The sequence below is a fragment of the Fimicolochytrium jonesii genome, assembly GCF_025526975.1.
Source record: "Fimicolochytrium jonesii strain JEL569 chromosome Unknown EV422scaffold_28, whole genome shotgun sequence".
Lineage (NCBI taxonomy): Eukaryota > Fungi > Chytridiomycota > Chytridiomycetes > Spizellomycetales > Powellomycetaceae > Fimicolochytrium > Fimicolochytrium jonesii.
In genome coordinates this window covers 179,256-200,599 of record NW_026515695.1, presented here as the reverse complement: position 1 = coordinate 200,599, position 21,344 = coordinate 179,256, and the positions used below count along the sequence as shown (strand labels likewise).

Here is a 21,344-nt window from a genome sequence, read left to right as displayed (position 1 = left end):
CCCGGCAGGGCCGCAGAGGTCGGAGTTAAGTCGTGGACTTCATTTATTGACGAGATCGATTTTCGTGGCCCGCCAGGCGTCGAGCAGCATGGGACGCGCCCAGAATTTACGCAAACCCAACGGGAAAGCCACAACTCGCCAGTTATAACTTATTAAAGCCTGCGCAACGCTCACGTGATGAAACCCACGTGATGGAACGCTCTCTCGGACGCTCTTTTGGCCACCTGTACCGTACAGTACACCCTTCTGGTACTACTCCTCGCTTGCACTACTCCTCTGGTAGTTTCTCCTCGCTGCCACAACTCTTCAGCAGCAGAATATGGCAAAGATGGAGGAGAGAGAAGCAGAGAGAGAAGCAGCTCACGCAGAGAGAGAAGCAGCTCGGATCGCAAGACAGGAGGAGCGCGACGATGAGCGCCGGCGGGATGACATACGTCGGCAGGAGCAGGCGGAGCAGCGCTTGCAGCAGCTTCTGCTCGCAATAAGTGGCCACAGGCAGACTTAGGCATAGAAGAGAGGCTGTCTCCGGTGCCTCCAATGTCTATAAAGCGCCATTATATGTAAATTTAGACGTCATTATTATATGCCTACACTGTCAAAATACTGTCAAACCTACCTACTTTTGCGGTTCCTGTCTCTGAGACCTCCTCCTCGCGCTCTCTTCTTCCAACCCCAGCACACGCCGAGTTCCACACCCTGACACAGCAACAACAACAACGACAACACAACAACAACGACAACAACGACAACAACCATGCCCAAAGCGCCCCCACGCCGAACTCAATCTGGTGCTGGAGCAGGGAGGGGTAGGGACGACCGAAACTACTCCTGCCTTGCTCCTGGAGGAGTATGCGTTGTTTGCGGGGCTCGGACGTCCGCCGCGTGGCGAACGGGCATTGTGAACAACGTCAAGACAGCCAGGGCGGCCTGCAATAAGTGTGGGCGCGCGCAGGCATACCTGGATGCCATCGCTGCCCTTCCGGGCAAACCCGTCGTCCCCACAACCACCCTCCCCGCCCCAGCCACCACGCACCTCACCCTCCACCTCCCGCCCCGCCCGCCCACCATCCCAACCCCCGTCTCCACCATCCCAACCCCCGTCTCCGCCCGCCAGCCCCCCGTCTCCGCCCGCCAGCCCCCCGTCTCCCCCCGCCAGCCCCCCGTCTCCGCCCGCCAGCCCCCCGTCTCTGTTATGATCTCGACGACGGGGGCGGAAGCGAAGTAGAGAAGACAGGGCGAGTGTGATAGGCGACAAGAGATTGTATTGGCGAAACAAGAAACAAGGACTAGAACAGGAGATGAGAAGAACTGGTGTTGATCTGCTGGGGAGGAAGGGAATGGACAAAGAGAGGCCGGCTATTTATAGATAGGCAACCCAGCAGATCAGAGAACAACAACAACAAGAGGGGACTGGGGGGCGCCAGCTATGCTCCTGGAGCGTGCGTGGCGAGCGTAGAGAGCATTGCTACAGCTGCTGGCTATGGGGAAGCAGTGGGGGGTGTGGAGGAGCCGAGGGGGAATTGGCGAAATGAGAGGACAGAGGCGGAGTGGCGATATTGCAAGAGGATTGGCAAAATGAGAGGAGAGAGGGGGAGTGGCATTGACATTGACATTGACACTGACATTGACACTGACATTGACATTGACATTGGCGTTTGACATTTGGCGGTTGACATTGGCGGCTGTCAGTAGGTAAGCTTATGGTATGGGCGCATTGTCCATAACATCACCCCTCTCTTTAGCGGCGGAGGCGGCGGCGTCGAGTTTGGTGTGGCCGCAGAGGAGGTGCTACGGGGACAGAGGAAGGCTTGTTGGGGTACGCGCTGTGGAAGTCCTGGAGGAGTGCGTCGGTATGGGTGAGGTGTTCCACGGGCTCCCAGGTGTTCTCGGAGTCAGGCCAGCCCTGCCATTTGACCAAGTACTGAAGGCGACGACAATGGATGCGAGAGTCAAGGATGGCTTCGACAACCCACTCTTCTTGACCCTCAACGGTCTCTGGGGGCGCAGGTTTGGGTTCGTGTCGTTCGGGGATGGTGAAGCGGGGTTCGAGGAGCGAGACATGGAAGACATCGTGGATTTTGTACGTAGGCGGGAGCTTGAGCCGGTAGGCGACGGGATTGATTTTTTCAACGATGGGGAATGGCCCAATCTTGCGATGGTCGAGTTTCTGAGAGGGCCGGGTTGTCTGGAGGTTTTTGCGGAGGAGCCAGACGTGATCGCCAGGCTTGAAGTCCGGTTCAGGAATTCGTTTAGCGTCGGCGTAGCGCTTCATTTGATCTTGGGCTTCCTTGAGCTCGAAGGCGAGCTGTTCATGGACTTCCCTGATTTGTTTAGCGCGGGCTTCAGCGGCGGGGTTGACGGATTCGGAGGTAGCAGAGGCCGCGAAACTGAAGCGGGGGTGGAGACCCTTGTTGGCGTAGAAGGGGGTGGTCTGGGAGGCGGACTGGTGGGTGTTGTTGTAGGCGAACTCGCCGGACGACAGAAGCTGTTTCCAGTTGTCCTGTTGGTGGTTGCAAAAGCATCAGAGATACTGCTCCAGGATCTGGTTGGTGCGTTCCGTCTGGCCATCGCTCTGGGGGTGGAAGGCCGAGGAGAGGTTGGCTTTTGCCCCAAGGAGTTTGAGAAGTCGACGCCAGAACCGGGACTTAAACTGGGGTCCTCGGTCAGAGATGACGTCGTCGGGGAGGCCGTGGAGACGGATGATGTTGTGGAAGACTAGGTCGGCGGTGGATTCGGCGGATTCTGACTCGCTGCAGGCGATGAAGTGGGCCATCTTGGTGAGGCGACAGTTGACGTTCAGGATGGGGTCGTATCCGTCCACGGGAGGCAGACTGGTGATAAAGTCCAGGGACCAAGTGTTATGAATGGGCGGAGCCAATGGAAATAGAGGCGACTTGTGGTGCAGGTTGTTGACAGGTAATGGTATTCAGACCGAAACAAGAACTAGAACAAGACTAGGAAGAACTGGTGTTGATCTGCTGGGGGATCAGGAAGTGGGGAGCTCAGGGGAGGCGGCTATTTATGTTTTTCTGGGAAGGCTGGGGAAGCGTGGGGAAGCAGAAGGGTACGGAATGAGAGGGAAGTCAAGAGAAGCGCCAAGGGTGGGGAAGCATAGAAACAGAAGACTGGGGATGGGGTGGCTACGCTGAGGCTGTGGGCGGGTACGTGGGGAAGTATGGAGAAGGGTTTGTGAGCGCCGAGTGTTGGGAGGTGTGGCTACGTGCGGCTGCGTGGAGAAATGAAGGCAGTGGCAGGTGTGGGGTAGCGCGGCTGCGTGCGGCTGCGAGGTTTGGCAGATGTCAGGTTTTGACAGGGAATTGACATTGACTGACTGTTGGGATGCTGTCATGAGGTAAGCGCATGGTATGGACGCGTCGTCCATAACATCACCCCCTCCTTTAGCCACGGCGTCCGGATGTTGTTTTGATGTTGGCAGGCTTTGGGCGGGGTTTGTCGGGGTACTTTTGGTGGAACTGGGCAACAAGCTCTTGACATCGGGCAAGGTGTTCCACTGGCTCCCATGTGTTCTCCGAGCTTGGCCAACCCTGCCACTTGATGAGGTACTGAAGGTGCGTGCGTCGAATACGGGAGTCAAGAATGTCTTCCACAATCCATTCCTCCTGTCCTTCGACTTCTTCTGGTGGGGTGGGTTCTGGCTCAGTTCGCTCCGGAATGGTGAAACGTGGTTCAAGAAGGGAGACATGGAAGACGTTGTGAATTTTGTAGGATGGGGGAAGCTTGAGGCGATATGTGACCGAGTTGATCTTCTCCGTGATTGTGAAGGGGCCAATCTTACGGTGATCAAGTTTCTGGGAAGGTCGGAGAGTCTTGAGATTCCGTTGTAAGAGCCAGACACTGTCCCCGGGTTTCATGTCTGGGCCAGGTGCCCTCTTAGCATCGGCAAAGCGCTTCATGCGTCCTTGGGCCTCCTTGAGCTCAGTGGCAAGCTGTTCATGGATTTCCTTGAGATGGTTGGCACAAGCTTCGGCTGCAGGATTAAGGGATTCGGTTGTGGTGGCGGAAGCCAGACTGAATCGAGGATGGAACCCATAGTTGGCGTAGAAGGGGGTTGTCTGGGTGGCGGAGTGGATGGTGTTATTGTAAGAGAACTCAGCAGAAGACAAGAGTTCCTTCCAGTTATCTTGTTGATAGTTGCAAAAGCAGCGAAGGTATTGCTCAAGAATCTGATTGGTCCGCTCGGTTTGTCCATCGCTCTGGGGATGGAACGCCGATGAGAGGTTGACCTTGGTTCCCAGGAGAGCGAAGAGACGTTTCCAGAAGTGGGAGTTGAACTGTGGGCCACGGTCAGATACAATATCGTCAGGGAGTCCATGGAGCCGGATGACATGGTGCCAGATCAGATCTGCAGTTGACTCAGCGGTGGCAGTTTTCCTGCACGGTACAAAGTGCGCCATCTTGGTGAACCGGCAGATGACAACGAGCACAGAATCAACCCCATCACTGGCGGGTAGATCCGTGATGAAGTCCATGGAAATTGACCCCCAGGGGCGGTCAGGGACCTGGAGGGGTTGAAGGAGACCGTAGGGCTTGTGTCTGCTGGTCTTGGCTTGAGCACATACGTCACAGGACCTGATGTAGGACTTGACAAAACGCCATTGGCTAGGCCACCAGTAGTTGCGTGAGATGAGCTCCAGGGTCTTTGACATGCCGTAGTGTCCTGCCAAACGCGTGTCATGCATGTCCCGGCAGATCTCAGCACGGAGCTTGTTGGTGGGGACGTAGACAAGGTTGTCGTACAGCAGAACCCCATTTTCCTCGGAGAATCGCTTTATCCGTTCTTGGTCTTCTTGAGATTGCTGGGCAATGGGGGCCCTAAGCTGTCGCCGGATGGTTTGCGCAAACACATCGGATGCCAGGGCAGCTTTGATTTGGTCAAGGAGCGAGGAGTCCAGTGGGGTCAGATAAGTGGCGGCCAGGCGGAGATGGTCAGGGGTGAGGATCGTGGTTTCCTGGGAGCGGAATGCTTCTTCCCCCTCCCTTAGCTCGTATTCAGAGCGACGAGAGAGGGCGTCAGCTTGGTGTTGCTGGGTACCAGGGCGGTATGTGATGACAAAGTCGAAATCAGCAAAGAAGATTGACCAGCGGGATTGGCGGCGGTTGAGGGTACGGGTAGTCATGAAGTACTGGAGGTTCTTGTGGTCACAGTAAACGATGACCTTGTGGCGGGCACCAATGAGGTGGTGTCGCCATTGAGCAAATGACTCTTGGATAGCCAGGAGTTCCTTGTCGTAGATCTCATAGTTGATTTCCTCAGGAGTAAATTTGCGGGAGTGAAAGGCCACGGGGTGGAGTTGATCTGTGTCATCGGGTTGAAGGAGGACGGCGCCAAGGGCAAAGTCGGAGGCATCGGATTCAACAATGAAGGGCTTGTCAGGGTCGGGGTGAGTCAGGATAGGTGCGGAGGTGAAGGCTTTCTTGAGGGTTTCAAAAGCTAGGTGTGCAGCGTGGGTCCATTTGAATGGCAAGTCTTTGCGAGTGAGCGTGGTCAGGGGTGCAACGATCGCAGAGTACCCTTTGATGAATCGCCGGTAGAAGTTGGCAAAACCAAGGAAGCGCTGGATGCCTTTGACACTCGTCGGGGGTTCCCATTCGGTAATGGCAGCCGTCTTCTTTGGGTCCATGGAAATGCCTTGCTGGGAGATGATAAACCCCAGGAACTCAACAGAGTCACGGTTGAATTCGCATTTTTCCGGTTTCGCATACAGCCCGTGCTGGCGGAGTCGTGAGAGCACCTCTCGGACGTGGTTGGGGTGGTCTTCTGGGTTTTTTTGAGAAGATCAGAATGTCGTCAAGGTAGACCACAACAAAAACGTCGAGAATGTCACGGAATATGTCGTTCATGAGGTGTTGGAATACTCCAGGGGCATTGGTGAGCCCAAACGGCATGACATTATACTCGAATAGGCCGTAGCGACATCGGAACGCTGTCTTCCATTCATCCCCTGGCCGGATCCGAAGAAGGTTGTAGGCTCCCCGGAGGTCAATCTTGGTGAGCCGGCGTGCCCCTCGAAGACGATCCATGATGCTGTTAATCAAGGGCAAGGGATAGCGATTCTTGATGGTGATACTGTTGAGTCCACGATAGTCGACGCACAGACGGAGGGAACCGTCCTTTTTCTTGACAAAGAGGACTGGGGCACCGGCGGGAGACTTGGAGTGCTTGATGAACCCCTTAGCTAGGTTCTCTTCAAGGTAGTCACAGAGTGCCTGCATTTCAGGCTCGCTGAGACTATAGATCGGGCCGAACGGTGGCTGTTTGCCCTCTTCTAAGTCGATGGGACAGTCGTAGGGTCGGTGCTCTGGGAGGGTATCCGCGTTCTTCTTGGCGAAGACGTCCGCAAAATCTTGGTATTCTTCAGGAATGATGGCCTTCGGATCTTTTGGAGGAGTGGTCGCCAGGGCTTGGGAATCTGACTTGGTCGGATTGGCGTAGGCAATGAATGCCTGGTCATGCCTTGCCGCCACACGGAAAGCTGGGGCGCTGATAAACGATACGTGGATCGGTGTGGGTGCTGGGTCCAGTGTGTTGGGGGTCTGGGCTAGGGAGACTGAAATCTCGTCTTGATGGATACGGATCAGAGGTTCAGGGGTTCTTGAGGGCTTCGGGCTAGGTTCTGTTGGCAGGGCATCCCAGGAGGCGTATTGTCCAAAACCGCAATGGCAGCGGACGCAAAGAGTGCGAGTCTTCCAATGTAGCTCCACATCATGGAGCTCAAACCAGGGAAGCCCCAGGATGATTGGCGCATGCGGGGAACATGTCACATGGAATACCACCTCCTCAAAATGGTCGTTGACCCACATGCCCAAAGGTTGGGTGTGATGGGTAAGGGAGCCCGCATGGCTGGGACGTCTGTCAACCAGTTCAAGCGCAATGGGGCCCTCCTTCTTGACAAGTGGGATGCGGTGCTTGCGGGCATAACTTTCGTCAATGAAGCACGACATCGCACCGGTGTCGAGTAGTGCTGAAAGCTGAACTGGAGCTCGCTGGGCCGATATCTGCAGGGTAACAGGGTACTCGAATGGTGAGGATGGGCCCAAAGTCCGCATGGGTGAGGGTATCTCAGATAGGAGATTGACATTGTTGGTGGTCAGGAGAAGGGTGTTGCTGGAGATGCCAGGATCAGGAGCAAGGTTTTGTGGCTTCTCCCTTGGCAGTACTTGCGTGGTGAGAAGGCCCAGGACAGGTGTTGCCCAGCTGCTCGGCCTTTACTGCAGCTGGACTTGGGCAAAATCCTGGATGGGTGCAGGTTCCTTAACCGCGACATTCGCCGTGCGTATCTTGTTCGGGCAGAGTTTGGCTATGTGGCCGGGTTTACCACAGTAGAGGCAAAGTTTGTTTGTGATGCGGTGTTGGCGCTCTAGCGGTGTGAGGGGTCCTCGCGGACGAGCAGCGTCAATGATCATAGGGTCGTCTGGGCGGTTGTCGGGGCTCATGAGGGTGGGGCTAGTGGTAACTGGCACATATGGCTGTCGGTTCCTGCTTCGCTCTAGACGGCGCTCAAACAATCGGTTGTCACATTGGATGGCCTGTTCCATCACGGTGTCGATTGAGGCGGTAGGGGGCATCGTGAGCATTAAGTCCTTGACGTCTTCTTTGAGGCCGCGACGGAAGGTGGCAATCAATGCCTGGTCATTCCACGACACATCGCATTGCAGCTGTCGGAATTCAGCTACATACTCTGTTGCTGCACGGGTTTGTCGAAGGTTCTGGAGCTTGTTTTCGGATGTGCGGATCCTGTCGCTGTCTCCAAAGACTGCTTGCATTTGCTGGATGAAATCATCCAGGTTCGTAAGGGAATGATGGTCTTGTTCGACAAGGGGCGCCAGCCAGGCCTGGGCGGTGCCAGTGAGGTAGGTGCCAATAGTTCGTATCTTGGTCTGATCGTTGGGGTAGCGCCTGGGTTGGAGGGCGAAAATGAGCCGGATCTGGTTGAGGAACCCACGGAACTTGCTTCGGGTGCCATCAAATTTGTCTGGGAGACTGATTTTGGGTTCGAGGGCGTGGGTGGCAGGGGCAGTGGTCTGGGTTTGCGCTAGTTCGGCTTGTAGGGGTGGTATTCTGCGCTCGAAGTTCGTCAATCGCATTGCACATGGCTTGCCAGGCTTCGGCCGTGAGGGGAAGGGCGTCGGACATGGTGATTTGGCGTGGAGGTACAGCGGCTGGGGGTTGTTGAGCAGATCAAACTGTTATGAATGGGCGGAGCCAATGGAAATAGAGGCGACTTGTGGTGCAGGTTGTTGACAGGTAATGGTATTCAGACCGAAACAAGAACTAGAACAAGACTAGGAAGAACTGGTGTTGATCTGCTGGGGGATCAGGAAGTGGGGAGCTCAGGGGAGGCGGCTATTTATGTTTTTCTGGGAAGGCTGGGGAAGCGTGGGGAAGCAGAAGGGTACGGAATGAGAGGGAAGCCAAGAGAAGCGCCAAGGGTGGGGAAGCATAGAAACAGAAGACTGGGGATGGGGTGGCTACGCTGAGGCTGTGGGCGGGTACGTGGGGAAGTATGGAGAAGGGTTTGTAAGCGCCTAGTGTTGGGAGGTGTGGCTACGTGCGGCTGCGTGGAGAAATAAAGGCAGTGGCAGGTGTGGGGTAGCGCGGCTGCGTGCGGCTGCGAGGTTTGGCAGATGTCAGGTTTTGACAGGGAATTGACATTGACTGACTGTTGGGATGCTGTCATGAGGTAAGCGCATGGTATGGACGCGTCGTCCATAACAGGTGCTCTGGGAGGGTATCCGCGTTCTTCTTGGTGAAGACGTCCGCAAAATCTTGGTATTCTTCAGGAATGATGGCCTTCGGATCTTTTGGAGGAGTGGTCGCCAGGGCTTGGGAATCTGACTTGGTCGGATTGGCGTAGGCAATGAATGCCTGGTCATGCCTTGCTGCCACACGGAAAGCTGGGGCGCTGATAAACGATACGTGGATCGGTGTGGGTGCTGGGTCCAGTGTGTTGGGTGTCTGGGCTAGGGAGACTGAAATCTCGTCTTGATGGATACGGATCAGAGGTTCAGGGGTTCTTGAGGGCTTCGGGCTAGGTTCTGTTGGCAGGGCATCCCAGGAGGCGTATTGTCCAAAACCGCAATGGCAGCGGACGCAAAGAGTGCGAATCTTCCAATGTAGCTCCACATCATGGAGCTCAAACCAGGGAAGCCCCAGGATGATTGGCGCATGCGGGGAACATGTCACATGGAATACCACCTCCTCAAAATGGTCGTTGACCCACATGCCCAAAGGTTGGGTGTGATGGGTAATGGAGCCCGCATGGCTGGGACGTCCGTCAACCAGTTCAAGCGCAATGGGGTCCTCCTTCTTGACAAGTGGGATGCGGTGCTTGCGGGCATAACTTTCGTCGATGAAGCACGACATCGCACCGGTGTCGAGTAGTGCTGAAAGCTGAACTGGAGCTCGCTGGGCCGATATCTGCAGGGTAACAGGGTACTCGAATGGTGAGGATGGGCCCAAAGTCCGCATGGGTGAGGGTATCTCAGATAGGAGATTGACATTGTTGGTGGTCAGGAGAAGGGTGTTGCTGGAGATGCCAGGATCGGAGCAAGGTTTTGTGGCTTCTCCCTTGGCAGTACTTGCGTGGTGAGAAGGCCCAGGACAGGTGTTGCCCAGCTGCTCGGCCTTTACTGCAGCTGGACTTGGGCAAAATCCTGGATGGGTGCAGGTTCCTTAACCGCGACATTCGCCGTGCGTATCTTGTTCGGGCAGAGTTTGGCTATGTGGCCGGGTTTACCACAGTAGAGGCAAAGTTTGTTTGTGATGCGGTGTTGGCGCTCTAGCGGTGTGAGGGGTCCTCGCGGACGAGCAGCGTCAATGATCATAGGGTCGTCTGGGCGGTTGTCGGGGCTCATGAGGGTGGGGCTAGTGGTAACTGGCACATATGGCTGTCGGTTCCTGCTTCGCTCTAGACGGCGCTCAAACAATCGGTTGTCACATTGGATGGCCTGTTCCATCACGGTGTCGATTGAGGCGGTAGGGGGCATCGTGAGCATTAAGTCCTTGACGTCTTCTTTGAGGCCGCGACGGAAGGTGGCAATCAATGCCTGGTCATTCCACGACACATCGCATTGCAGCTGTCGGAATTCAGCTACATACTCTGTTGCTGCACGGGTTTGTCGAAGGTTCTGGAGCTTGTTTTCGGACGTGCGGATCCTGTCGCTGTCTCCAAAGACTGCTTGCATTTGCTGGATGAAATCATCCAGGTTCGTAAGGGAATGATGGTCTTGTTCGACAAGGGGCGCCAGCCAGGCCTGGGCGGTGCCAGTGAGGTAGGTGCCAATAGTTCGTATCTTGGTCTGATCGTTGGGGTAGCGCCTGGGTTGGAGGGCGAAAATGAGCCGGATCTGGTTGAGGAACCCACGGAACTTGCTTCGGGTGCCATCAAATTTGTCTGGGAGACTGATTTTGGGTTCGAGGGCGTGGGTGGCAGGGGCAGTGGTCTGGGTTTGCGCTAGTTCGGCTTGTAGGGTGGTATTCTGCGCTCGAAGTTCGTCAATCGCATTGCACATGGCTTGCCAGGCTTCGGCCGTGAGGGGAAGGGCGTCGGACATGGTGATTTGGCGTGGAGGTACAGCGGCTGGGGGTTGTTGAGCAGATCAAACTGTTATGAATGGGCGGAGCCAATGGAAATAGAGGCGACTTGTGGTGCAGGTTGTTGACAGGTAATGGTATTCAGACCGAAACAAGAACTAGAACAAGACTAGGAAGAACTGGTGTTGATCTGCTGGGGGATCAGGAAGTGGGGAGCTCAGGGGAGGCGGCTATTTATGTTTTTCTGGGAAGGCTGGGGAAGCGTGGGGAAGCAGAAGGGTACGGAATGAGAGGGAAGCCAAGAGAAGCGCCAAGGGTGGGGAAGCATAGAAACAGAAGACTGGGGATGGGGTGGCTACGCTGAGGCTGTGGGCGGGTACGTGGGGAAGTATGGAGAAGGGTTTGTAAGCGCCTAGTGTTGGGAGGTGTGGCTACGTGCGGCTGCGTGGAGAAATAAAGGCAGTGGCAGGTGTGGGGTAGCGCGGCTGCGTGCGGCTGCGAGGTTTGGCAGATGTCAGGTTTTGACAGGGAATTGACATTGACTGACTGTTGGGATGCTGTCATGAGGTAAGCGCATGGTATGGACGCGTCGTCCATAACAGGTGCTCTGGGAGGGTATCCGCGTTCTTCTTGGTGAAGACGTCCGCAAAATCTTGGTATTCTTCAGGAATGATGGCCTTCGGATCTTTTGGAGGAGTGGTCGCCAGGGCTTGGGAATCTGACTTGGTCGGATTGGCGTAGGCAATGAATGCCTGGTCATGCCTTGCTGCCACACGGAAAGCTGGGGCGCTGATAAACGATACGTGGATCGGTGTGGGTGCTGGGTCCAGTGTGTTGGGTGTCTGGGCTAGGGAGACTGAAATCTCGTCTTGATGGATACGGATCAGAGGTTCAGGGGTTCTTGAGGGCTTCGGGCTAGGTTCTGTTGGCAGGGCATCCCAGGAGGCGTATTGTCCAAAACCGCAATGGCAGCGGACGCAAAGAGTGCGAATCTTCCAATGTAGCTCCACATCATGGAGCTCAAACCAGGGAAGCCCCAGGATGATTGGCGCATGCGGGGAACATGTCACATGGAATACCACCTCCTCAAAATGGTCGTTGACCCACATGCCCAAAGGTTGGGTGTGATGGGTAATGGAGCCCGCATGGCTGGGACGTCCGTCAACCAGTTCAAGCGCAATGGGGTCCTCCTTCTTGACAAGTGGGATGCGGTGCTTGCGGGCATAACTTTCGTCAATGAAGCACGACATCGCACCGGTGTCGAGTAGTGCTGAAAGCTGAACTGGAGCTCGCTGGGCCGATATCTGCAGGGTAACAGGGTACTCGAATGGTGAGGATGGGCCCAAAGTCCGCATGGGTGAGGGTATCTCAGATAGGAGATTGACATTGTTGGTGGTCAGGAGAAGGGTGTTGCTGGAGATGCCAGGATTGGAGCAAGGTATTGTGGCTTCTCCCTTGGCAGTACTGCGTGGTGAGAAGGCCCAGGACAGGTGTTGCCCAGCTGCTCGGCCTTTACTGCAGCTGGACTTGGGCAAAATCCTGGATGGGTGCAAGTTCCTTAACCGCGACATTCGCCGTGCGTATCTTGTTCGGGCAGAGTTTGGCTATGTGGCCGGGTTTACCACAGTAGAGGCAAAGTTTGTTTGTGATGCGGTGTTGGCGCTCTAGCGGTGTGAGGGGTCCTCGCGGACGAGCAGCGTCAATGATCATAGGGTCGTCTGGGCGGTTGTCGGGGCTCATGAGGGTGGGGCTAGTGGTAACTGGCACATATGGCTGTCGGTTCCTGCTTCGCTCTAGACGGCGCTCAAACAATTGGTTGTCACATTGGATGGCCTGTTCCATCACGGTGTCGATTGAGGCGGTAGGGGGCATCGTGAGCATTAAGTCCTTGACGTCTTCTTTGAGGCCGCGACGGAAGGTGGCAATCAATGCCTGGTCATTCCACGACACATCGCATTGCAGCTGTCGGAATTCAGCTACATACTCTGTTGCTGCACGGGTTTGTCGAAGATTCTGGAGCTTGTTTTCGGACGTGCGGATCCTGTCGCTGTCTCCAAAGACTGCTTGCATTTGCTGGATGAAATCATCCAGGTTCGTAAGGGAATCATGGTCTTGTTCGACAAGGGGCGCCAGCCAGGCCTGGGCGGTGCCAGTGAGGTAGGTGCCAATAGTTCGTATCTTGGTCTGATCGTTGGGGTAGCGCCTGGGTTGGAGGGCGAAAATGAGCCGGATCTGGTTGAGGAACCCACGGAACTTGCTTCGGGTGCCATCAAATTTGTCTGGGAGACTGATTTTGGGTTCGGGGGCGTGGGTGGCAGGGGCAGTGGTCTGGGTTTGCGCTAGTTCGGCTTGTAGGGTGGTATTCTGCGCTCGAAGTTCGTCAATCGCATTGCACATGGCTTGCCAGGCTTCGGCCGTGAGGGGAAGGGCGTCGGACATGGTGATTTGGCGTGGAGGTACAGCGGCTGGGGGTTGTTGAGCAGATCAAACTGTTATGAATGGGCGGAGCCAATGGAAATAGAGGCGACTTGTGGTGCAGGTTGTTGACAGGTAATGGTATTCAGACCGAAACAAGAACTAGAACAAGACTAGGAAGAACTGGTGTTGATCTGCTGGGGGATCAGGAAGTGGGGAGCTCAGGGGAGGCGGCTATTTATGTTTTTCTGGGAAGGCTGGGGAAGCGTGGGGAAGCAGAAGGGTACGGAATGAGAGGGAAGCCAAGAGAAGCGCCAAGGGTGGGGAAGCATAGAAACAGAAGACTGGGGATGGGGTGGCTACGCTGAGGCTGTGGGCGGGTACGTGGGGAAGTATGGAGAAGGGTTTGTAAGCGCCTAGTGTTGGGAGGTGTGGCTACGTGCGGCTGCGTGGAGAAATAAAGGCAGTGGCAGGTGTGGGGTAGCGCGGCTGCGTGCGGCTGCGAGGTTTGGCAGATGTCAGGTTTTGACAGGGAATTGACATTGACTGACTGTTGGGATGCTGTCATGAGGTAAGCGCATGGTATGGACGCGTCGTCCATAACAGGTGCTCTGGGAGGGTATCCGCGTTCTTCTTGGTGAAGACGTCCGCAAAATCTTGGTATTCTTCAGGAATGATGGCCTTCGGATCTTTTGGAGGAGTGGTCGCCAGGGCTTGGGAATCTGACTTGGTCGGATTGGCGTAGGCAATGAATGCCTGGTCATGCCTTGCTGCCACACGGAAAGCTGGGGCGCTGATAAACGATACGTGGATCGGTGTGGGTGCTGGGTCCAGTGTGTTGGGTGTCTGGGCTAGGGAGACTGAAATCTCGTCTTGATGGATACGGATCAGAGGTTCAGGGGTTCTTGAGGGCTTCGGGCTAGGTTCTGTTGGCAGGGCATCCCAGGAGGCGTATTGTCCAAAACCGCAATGGCAGCGGACGCAAAGAGTGCGAATCTTCCAATGTAGCTCCACATCATGGAGCTCAAACCAGGGAAGCCCCAGGATGATTGGCGCATGCGGGGAACATGTCACATGGAATACCACCTCCTCAAAATGGTCGTTGACCCACATGCCCAAAGGTTGGGTGTGATGGGTAATGGAGCCCGCATGGCTGGGACGTCCGTCAACCAGTTCAAGCGCAATGGGGTCCTCCTTCTTGACAAGTGGGATGCGGTGCTTGCGGGCATAACTTTCGTCAATGAAGCACGACATCGCACCGGTGTCGAGTAGTGCTGAAAGCTGAACTGGAGCTCGCTGGGCCGATATCTGCAGGGTAACAGGGTACTCGAATGGTGAGGATGGGCCCAAAGTCCGCATGGGTGAGGGTATCTCAGATAGGAGATTGACATTGTTGGTGGTCAGGAGAAGGGTGTTGCTGGAGATGCCAGGATTGGAGCAAGGTATTGTGGCTTCTCCCTTGGCAGTACTGCGTGGTGAGAAGGCCCAGGACAGGTGTTGCCCAGCTGCTCGGCCTTTACTGCAGCTGGACTTGGGCAAAATCCTGGATGGGTGCAAGTTCCTTAACCGCGACATTCGCCGTGCGTATCTTGTTCGGGCAGAGTTTGGCTATGTGGCCGGGTTTACCACAGTAGAGGCAAAGTTTGTTTGTGATGCGGTGTTGGCGCTCTAGCGGTGTGAGGGGTCCTCGCGGACGAGCAGCGTCAATGATCATAGGGTCGTCTGGGCGGTTGTCGGGGCTCATGAGGGTGGGGCTAGTGGTAACTGGCACATATGGCTGTCGGTTCCTGCTTCGCTCTAGACGGCGCTCAAACAATTGGTTGTCACATTGGATGGCCTGTTCCATCACGGTGTCGATTGAGGCGGTAGGGGGCATCGTGAGCATTAAGTCCTTGACGTCTTCTTTGAGGCCGCGACGGAAGGTGGCAATCAATGCCTGGTCATTCCACGACACATCGCATTGCAGCTGTCGGAATTCAGCTACATACTCTGTTGCTGCACGGGTTTGTCGAAGATTCTGGAGCTTGTTTTCGGACGTGCGGATCCTGTCGCTGTCTCCAAAGACTGCTTGCATTTGCTGGATGAAATCATCCAGGTTCGTAAGGGAATCATGGTCTTGTTCGACAAGGGGCGCCAGCCAGGCCTGGGCGGTGCCAGTGAGGTAGGTGCCAATAGTTCGTATCTTGGTCTGATCGTTGGGGTAGCGCCTGGGTTGGAGGGCGAAAATGAGCCGGATCTGGTTGAGGAACCCACGGAACTTGCTTCGGGTGCCATCAAATTTGTCTGGGAGACTGATTTTGGGTTCGGGGGCGTGGGTGGCAGGGGCAGTGGTCTGGGTTTGCGCTAGTTCGGCTTGTAGGGTGGTATTCTGCGCTCGAAGTTCGTCAATCGCATTGCACATGGCTTGCCAGGCTTCGGCCGTGAGGGGAAGGGCGTCGGACATGGTGATTTGGCGTGGAGGTACAGCGGCTGGGGGTTGTTGAGCAGATCAAACTGTTATGAATGGGCGGAGCCAATGGAAATAGAGGCGACTTGTGGTGCAGGTTGTTGACAGGTAATGGTATTCAGACCGAAACAAGAACTAGAACAAGACTAGGAAGAACTGGTGTTGATCTGCTGGGGGATCAGGAAGTGGGGAGCTCAGGGGAGGCGGCTATTTATGTTTTTCTGGGAAGGCTGGGGAAGCGTGGGGAAGCAGAAGGGTACGGAATGAGAGGGAAGCCAAGAGAAGCGCCAAGGGTGGGGAAGCATAGAAACAGAAGACTGGGGATGGGGTGGCTACGCTGAGGCTGTGGGCGGGTACGTGGGGAAGTATGGAGAAGGGTTTGTAAGCGCCTAGTGTTGGGAGGTGTGGCTACGTGCGGCTGCGTGGAGAAATAAAGGCAGTGGCAGGTGTGGGGTAGCGCGGCTGCGTGCGGCTGCGAGGTTTGGCAGATGTCAGGTTTTGACAGGGAATTGACATTGACTGACTGTTGGGATGCTGTCATGAGGTAAGCGCATGGTATGGACGCGTCGTCCATAACAGGTGCTCTGGGAGGGTATCCGCGTTCTTCTTGGTGAAGACGTCCGCAAAATCTTGGTATTCTTCAGGAATGATGGCCTTCGGATCTTTTGGAGGAGTGGTCGCCAGGGCTTGGGAATCTGACTTGGTCGGATTGGCGTAGGCAATGAATGCCTGGTCATGCCTTGCCTGCCACACGGAAAGCTGGGGCGCTGATAAACGATACGTGGATCGGTGTGGGTGCTGGGTCCAGTGTGTTGGGTGTCTGGGCTAGGGAGACTGAAATCTCGTCTTGATGGATACGGATCAGAGGTTCAGGGGTTCTTGAGGGCTTCGGGCTAGGTTCTGTTGGCAGGGCATCCCAGGAGGCGTATTGTCCAAAACCGCAATGGCAGCGGACGCAAAGAGTGCGAAGTCTTCCAATGTAGCTCCACATCATGGAGCTCAAACCAGGGAAGCCCCAGGATGATTGGCGCATGCGGGGAACATGTCACATGGAATACCACCTCCTCAAAATGGTCGTTGACCCACATGCCCAAAGGTTGGGTGTGATGGGTAATGGAGCCCGCATGGCTGGGACGTCCGTCAACCAGTTCAAGCGCAATGGGGTCCTCCTTCTTGACAAGTGGGATGCGGTGCTTGCGGGCATAACTTTCGTCGATGAAGCACGACATCGCACCGGTGTCGAGTAGTGCTGAAAGCTGAACTGGAGCTCGCTGGGCCGATATCTGCAGGGTAACAGGGTACTCGAATGGTGAGGATGGGCCCAAAGTCCGCATGGGTGAGGGTATCTCAGATAGGAGATTGACATTGTTGGTGGTCAGGAGAAGGGTGTTGCTGGAGATGCCAGGATTGGAGCAAGGTATTGTGGCTTCTCCCTTGGCAGTACTGCGTGGTGAGAAGGCCCAGGACAGGTGTTGCCCAGCTGCTCGGCCTTTACTGCAGCTGGACTTGGGCAAAATCCTGGATGGGTGCAGGTTCCTTAACCGCGACATTCGCCGTGCGTATCTTGTTCGGGCAGAGTTTGGCTATGTGGCCGGGTTTACCACAGTAGAGGCAAAGTTTGTTTGTGATGCGGTGTTGGCGCTCTAGCGGTGTGAGGGGTCCTCGCGGACGAGCAGCGTCAATGATCATAGGGTCGTCTGGGCGGTTGTCGGGGCTCATGAGGGTGGGGCTAGTGGTAACTGGCACATATGGCTGTCGGTTCCTGCTTTGCTCTAGACGGCGCTCAAACAATCGGTTGTCACATTGGATGGCCTGTTCCATCACGGTGTCGATTGAGGCGGTAGGGGGCATCGTGAGCATTAAGTCCTTGACGTCTTCTTTGAGGCCGCGACGGAAGGTGGCAATCAATGCCTGGTCATTCCACGACACATCGCATTGCAGCTGTCGGAATTCAGCTACATACTCTGTTGCTGCACGGGTTTGTCGAAGGTTCTGGAGCTTGTTTTCGGACGTGCGGATCCTGTCACTGTCTCCAAAGGCTGCTTGCATTTGCTGGATGAAATCATCCAGGTTCGTAAGGGAATGATGGTCTTGTTCGACAAGGGGCGCCAGCCAGGCCTGGGCGGTGCCAGTGAGGTAGGTGCCAATAGTTCGTATCTTGGTCTGATCGTTGGGGTAGCGCCTGGGTTGGAGGGCGAACATGAGCCGGATCTGGTTGAGGAACCCACGGAACTTGCTTCGGGTGCCATCAAATTTGTCTGGGAGACTGATTTTGGGTTCGGGGGCGTGGGTGGCAGGGGCAGTGGTCTGGGTTTGCGCTAGTTCGGCTTGTAGGGTGGTATTCTGCGCTCGAAGTTCGTCAATCGCATTGCACATGGCTTGCCAGGCTTCGGCCGTGAGGGGAAGGGCGTCGGACATGGTGATTTGGCGTGGAGGTACAGCGGCTGGGGGTTGTTGAGCAGATCAAACTGTTATGAATGGGCGGAGCCGATGGAAATAGAGGCGACTTGTGGTGCAGGTTGTTGACAGGTAATGGTATTCAGACCGAAACAAGAACTAGAACAAGACTAGGAAGAACTGGTGTCGATCTGCTGGGGGATCAGGAAGTGGGGAGCTCAGGGGAGGCGGCTGTTTATGTTTTTCTGGGAAGGCTGGGGAAGCGTGGGGAAGCAGAAGGGTACGGAATGAGAGGGAAGCCAAGAGAAGCGCCAAGGGTGGGGAAGCATAGAAACAGAAGACTGGGGATGGGGTGGCTACGCTGAGGCTGTGGGCGGGTACGTGGGGAAGTATGGAGAAGGGTTTGTGAGCGCCGAGTGTTGGGAGGTGTGGCTACGTGCGGCTGCGTGGAGAAATGAAGGCAGTGGCAGGTGTGGGGTAGCGCGGCTGCGTGCGGCTGCGAGGTTTGGCAGATGTCAGGTTTTGACAGGGAATTGACATTGACTGACTGTTGGGATGCTGTCATGAGGTAAGCGCATGGTATGGACGCGTCGTCCATAACACCAAGATCCCCAAGGGCGGGTAGGGATACTGTTGGGCTGGAGTAGGCCATATGGTTTGTGTCGACTGGATTTCGCTTGGCTACAGGTATCGCAGGACTTGACGTAGGCCTTGACGAAGCGCCACTCGCTGGGCCACCAGTAGTTGCGGGAGGCGAGTTCGAGCGTCTTGGACATCCCAAAGTGGCCGGCTAGGGGTGTATCGTGCATGTCGTGGCAGACTTCAGCTCAGAGCTCGTTGCTGGGGACATAGACCAGGTTATCGTGCAGCAGGATCCCATCTTCATCTGAGAACCGCTTGATACGATCTTGGGTTTCCTCGGTTCGTTGGGCGAGGGGTATCTTGAGCTTTTTGCGAATGGTCTTAGCGAGGGGATCAGAAGCCTGGGCGGCCTTAATCTTGTCAAGCAGCGTGGTATCCATGGGTGTGAGGTAGGCCGCGGCGAGTCGAAGGCGTTCGGGAGTCAAAATTGTGGTTGCCTGGGAGCGGAACGCTTCTTCCCCCTTTTTTAGCTCATGTTCGGAGCGTCGGGAGAGGGCATCGGCTTGGTGCTGCTGGGAACCGGGGCGATAGGTAATGACAAAGTCAAAATCCGAGAAGAATATCGACCAGCGGGCTTGGCGGCGGTTCAGGGTGCGGGTGGTCATGAAGTACTGAAGGCTTTTATGGTCGGAGTAAACGGTGATCTTGTGACGGGCGCCAATGAGATGGTGTCGTCACTGGGCAAAGGAGTCTTGGATGGCCAGAAGTTCCTTGTCGTAGATCTTGTAGTTGATCTCTTCGGCCGTGAATTTGCGAGAGTGGAAGGCCACGGGGTGGAGCTGATTGTCCTGGTCAGGTTGGAGGAGAACTGCGCCAAGAGCGAAGTCGGAGGCGTCAGTTTCGACGACGAAGGGCTTCTCTGGGTCAGGATGAGCAAGGATGGGGGCGGTGGTGAATGCTTTCTTCAGGTTCTCGAAGGCGGTGTTTGCGGCGGGTGTCCAGGCGTACAGGATGTCTTTCCGGGTCAGGGCTGTGAGCGGGGTAGAGATCTTGGAATAACCTTGGATGAATCGGCGATAGAAGTTGGCAAAGCCGAGGAACCGCTGGACGCCTTCGACAGTCTTGGGAGGTTCCCAATCCGTGATGGCAGCGATCTTCTTGGGGTCCATCTGGATGCCTTTCTCGGAGATGAGGAAGCCTAGGAACTCAACGGATTCGCGATTGAATTCGCACTTCTCTGGTTTGGCGTACAACCCATGCTGTCGGAGGTGGGACAAGACTTCGCGGACATGTTTGGGGTGATCTTCGGGGTTCTTGGAGAATATCAGGATATCGTCGAGGTAGACGACAACAAACACATCGAGAATGTCGCAGAAGATGTCGTTCATCAGGTACTGGAAGACGCCAGGAGCATTGCTGAGTCCAAAGGGCATGACATTGTATTCGAATAGGCCGTAGCGGCAGCGGAAGGCGGTCTTCCATTCATCGCCCGGGCGCATGCGTAAGAGGTTATAAGCGCCGCGGAGGTCGATCTTGGTGAGGCGGCGGGCGCCGCGCAAACGATCCATGATACCATTGATCAGGGGCAGGGGGTAGCGATTCTTCACCGTGATGTTGTTCAGGCCTTGATAATCCACGCAGAGGCGGAGAGAACCGTCCTTTTTCTTCACAAATAAGACTGGCGCACCGGCAGGGGACTTTGAGGGTTTGATGAATCCTTTGGCGAGGTTTTCTTCGAGATTCGCAGAGTGCCTTCATTTCTGGTTCGCTGAGGCTGTAGATCGGGCCGAAAGGTGGCTGCTTGCCTTTTTCCAGATCGATTGGACAGTCGTAGGGCCGGTGCTCGGGGAGAGTGTCAGCATTTCTCTTTTCGAAAACGTCGGCGAAGTCTTGATACTCGGGGGGCAGGAAGTCTTTGATGTCTTTCTCGGGTGTCAGGGGGTTACTGGGGCTAGGCGAGGCCGGGAGATTGGGTTTCGCAGGGTTGGCGTAGGCGACAAAGACCTGGTCATGCCTTGCTGCGACCCGGAAGGCTGGGGCGGAGATGAACGAGACTCGGAGCGGCGTGGGAGCCGGTTCTGGGGTGCTGGAGCGAGCTACCTTGGGTACTGGAATCGACCATGTTTCGTCGACGGGGACTTCATCCTGGGGAATGCGGATCAAGGGCTCGGGGGTTCTGGCGGGTGCTGGGCTCGGGGGTGCTGGAGAGTTGTCCCAATTTGCGAATTCATGGTACTGACAGTCGCAACGGAAACCGACCGAAAGGTTCTTGAAGTCAAGGTTAATGTCGTGGAGGCGGAGCCAGGGGAGACCAAGGAGGATTGGAGCATGGGGTGATTTGGTGACATGGAAGACGAGTTCTTCGAAGTGGTCGTCGACCCACATGCCTAGTGGTTGGGTGTGATGGGTGATTGGCCCAGCAGAGCTGGGTTGACCGTCAACGAGTTCGATCGTCAGTGGACGCTGATGCGGGACTAGGGCGATGCGGTGTTTGCGGGCAATGTCTCTGTCGATGAAGCAGGACAGGGCACCGTTGTCGATCATGGCTGAGGTAGGTATTGGGGCGCGGCTGGATGATACCATGATGGTAACGGGGTAGTTGAAGGGTTCGACGGGACCCAGCGCAAGCATGGCGCGGGGGTTAATTTCGGGGTTTTCGACATGGGCAGCGGCTAGGAGGGTTGTGTCGGCTATAACGGAGTCGGGAACCAGGGGGGTGGCCTCTCCCGTTGCAGGAGCTGCAAGGTTAGGAGGCCCGGGGCGGTGTGTGTTGTCCAGTCGCTGGGGCTTTACTGCGGCTGGACTTTGGGAAAACCCTGTTCGGTGGAGGGTTCTTTGATGTCGACGTTGGCGGCACGGGTGGTGGTCTTGTTCTTGACGGGGCAGACTTTTGCAATGTGCCCCGCGCCACCGCAGTAAAGGCAGAGGTTGTTGGAAATGCGGCGTTGG

At 55.8% G+C, this 21,344-nt stretch overlaps 1 protein-coding gene across 1 annotated transcript; it reads right to left on the bottom strand.

The window, feature by feature from the left end:
* Positions 1 to 694: 694 nt before the first annotated feature.
* EV422DRAFT_604587 (uncharacterized protein) lies at positions 695 to 1,225 on the bottom strand (the record flags this gene model as incomplete). The annotated part of the gene is made up of 1 exon (XM_053073761.1): positions 695 to 1,225. A coding segment is annotated over one exon (531 nt), but the record flags the coding sequence as incomplete, so codon positions are not given.
* Positions 1,226 to 21,344: the final 20,119 nt, after the last annotated feature.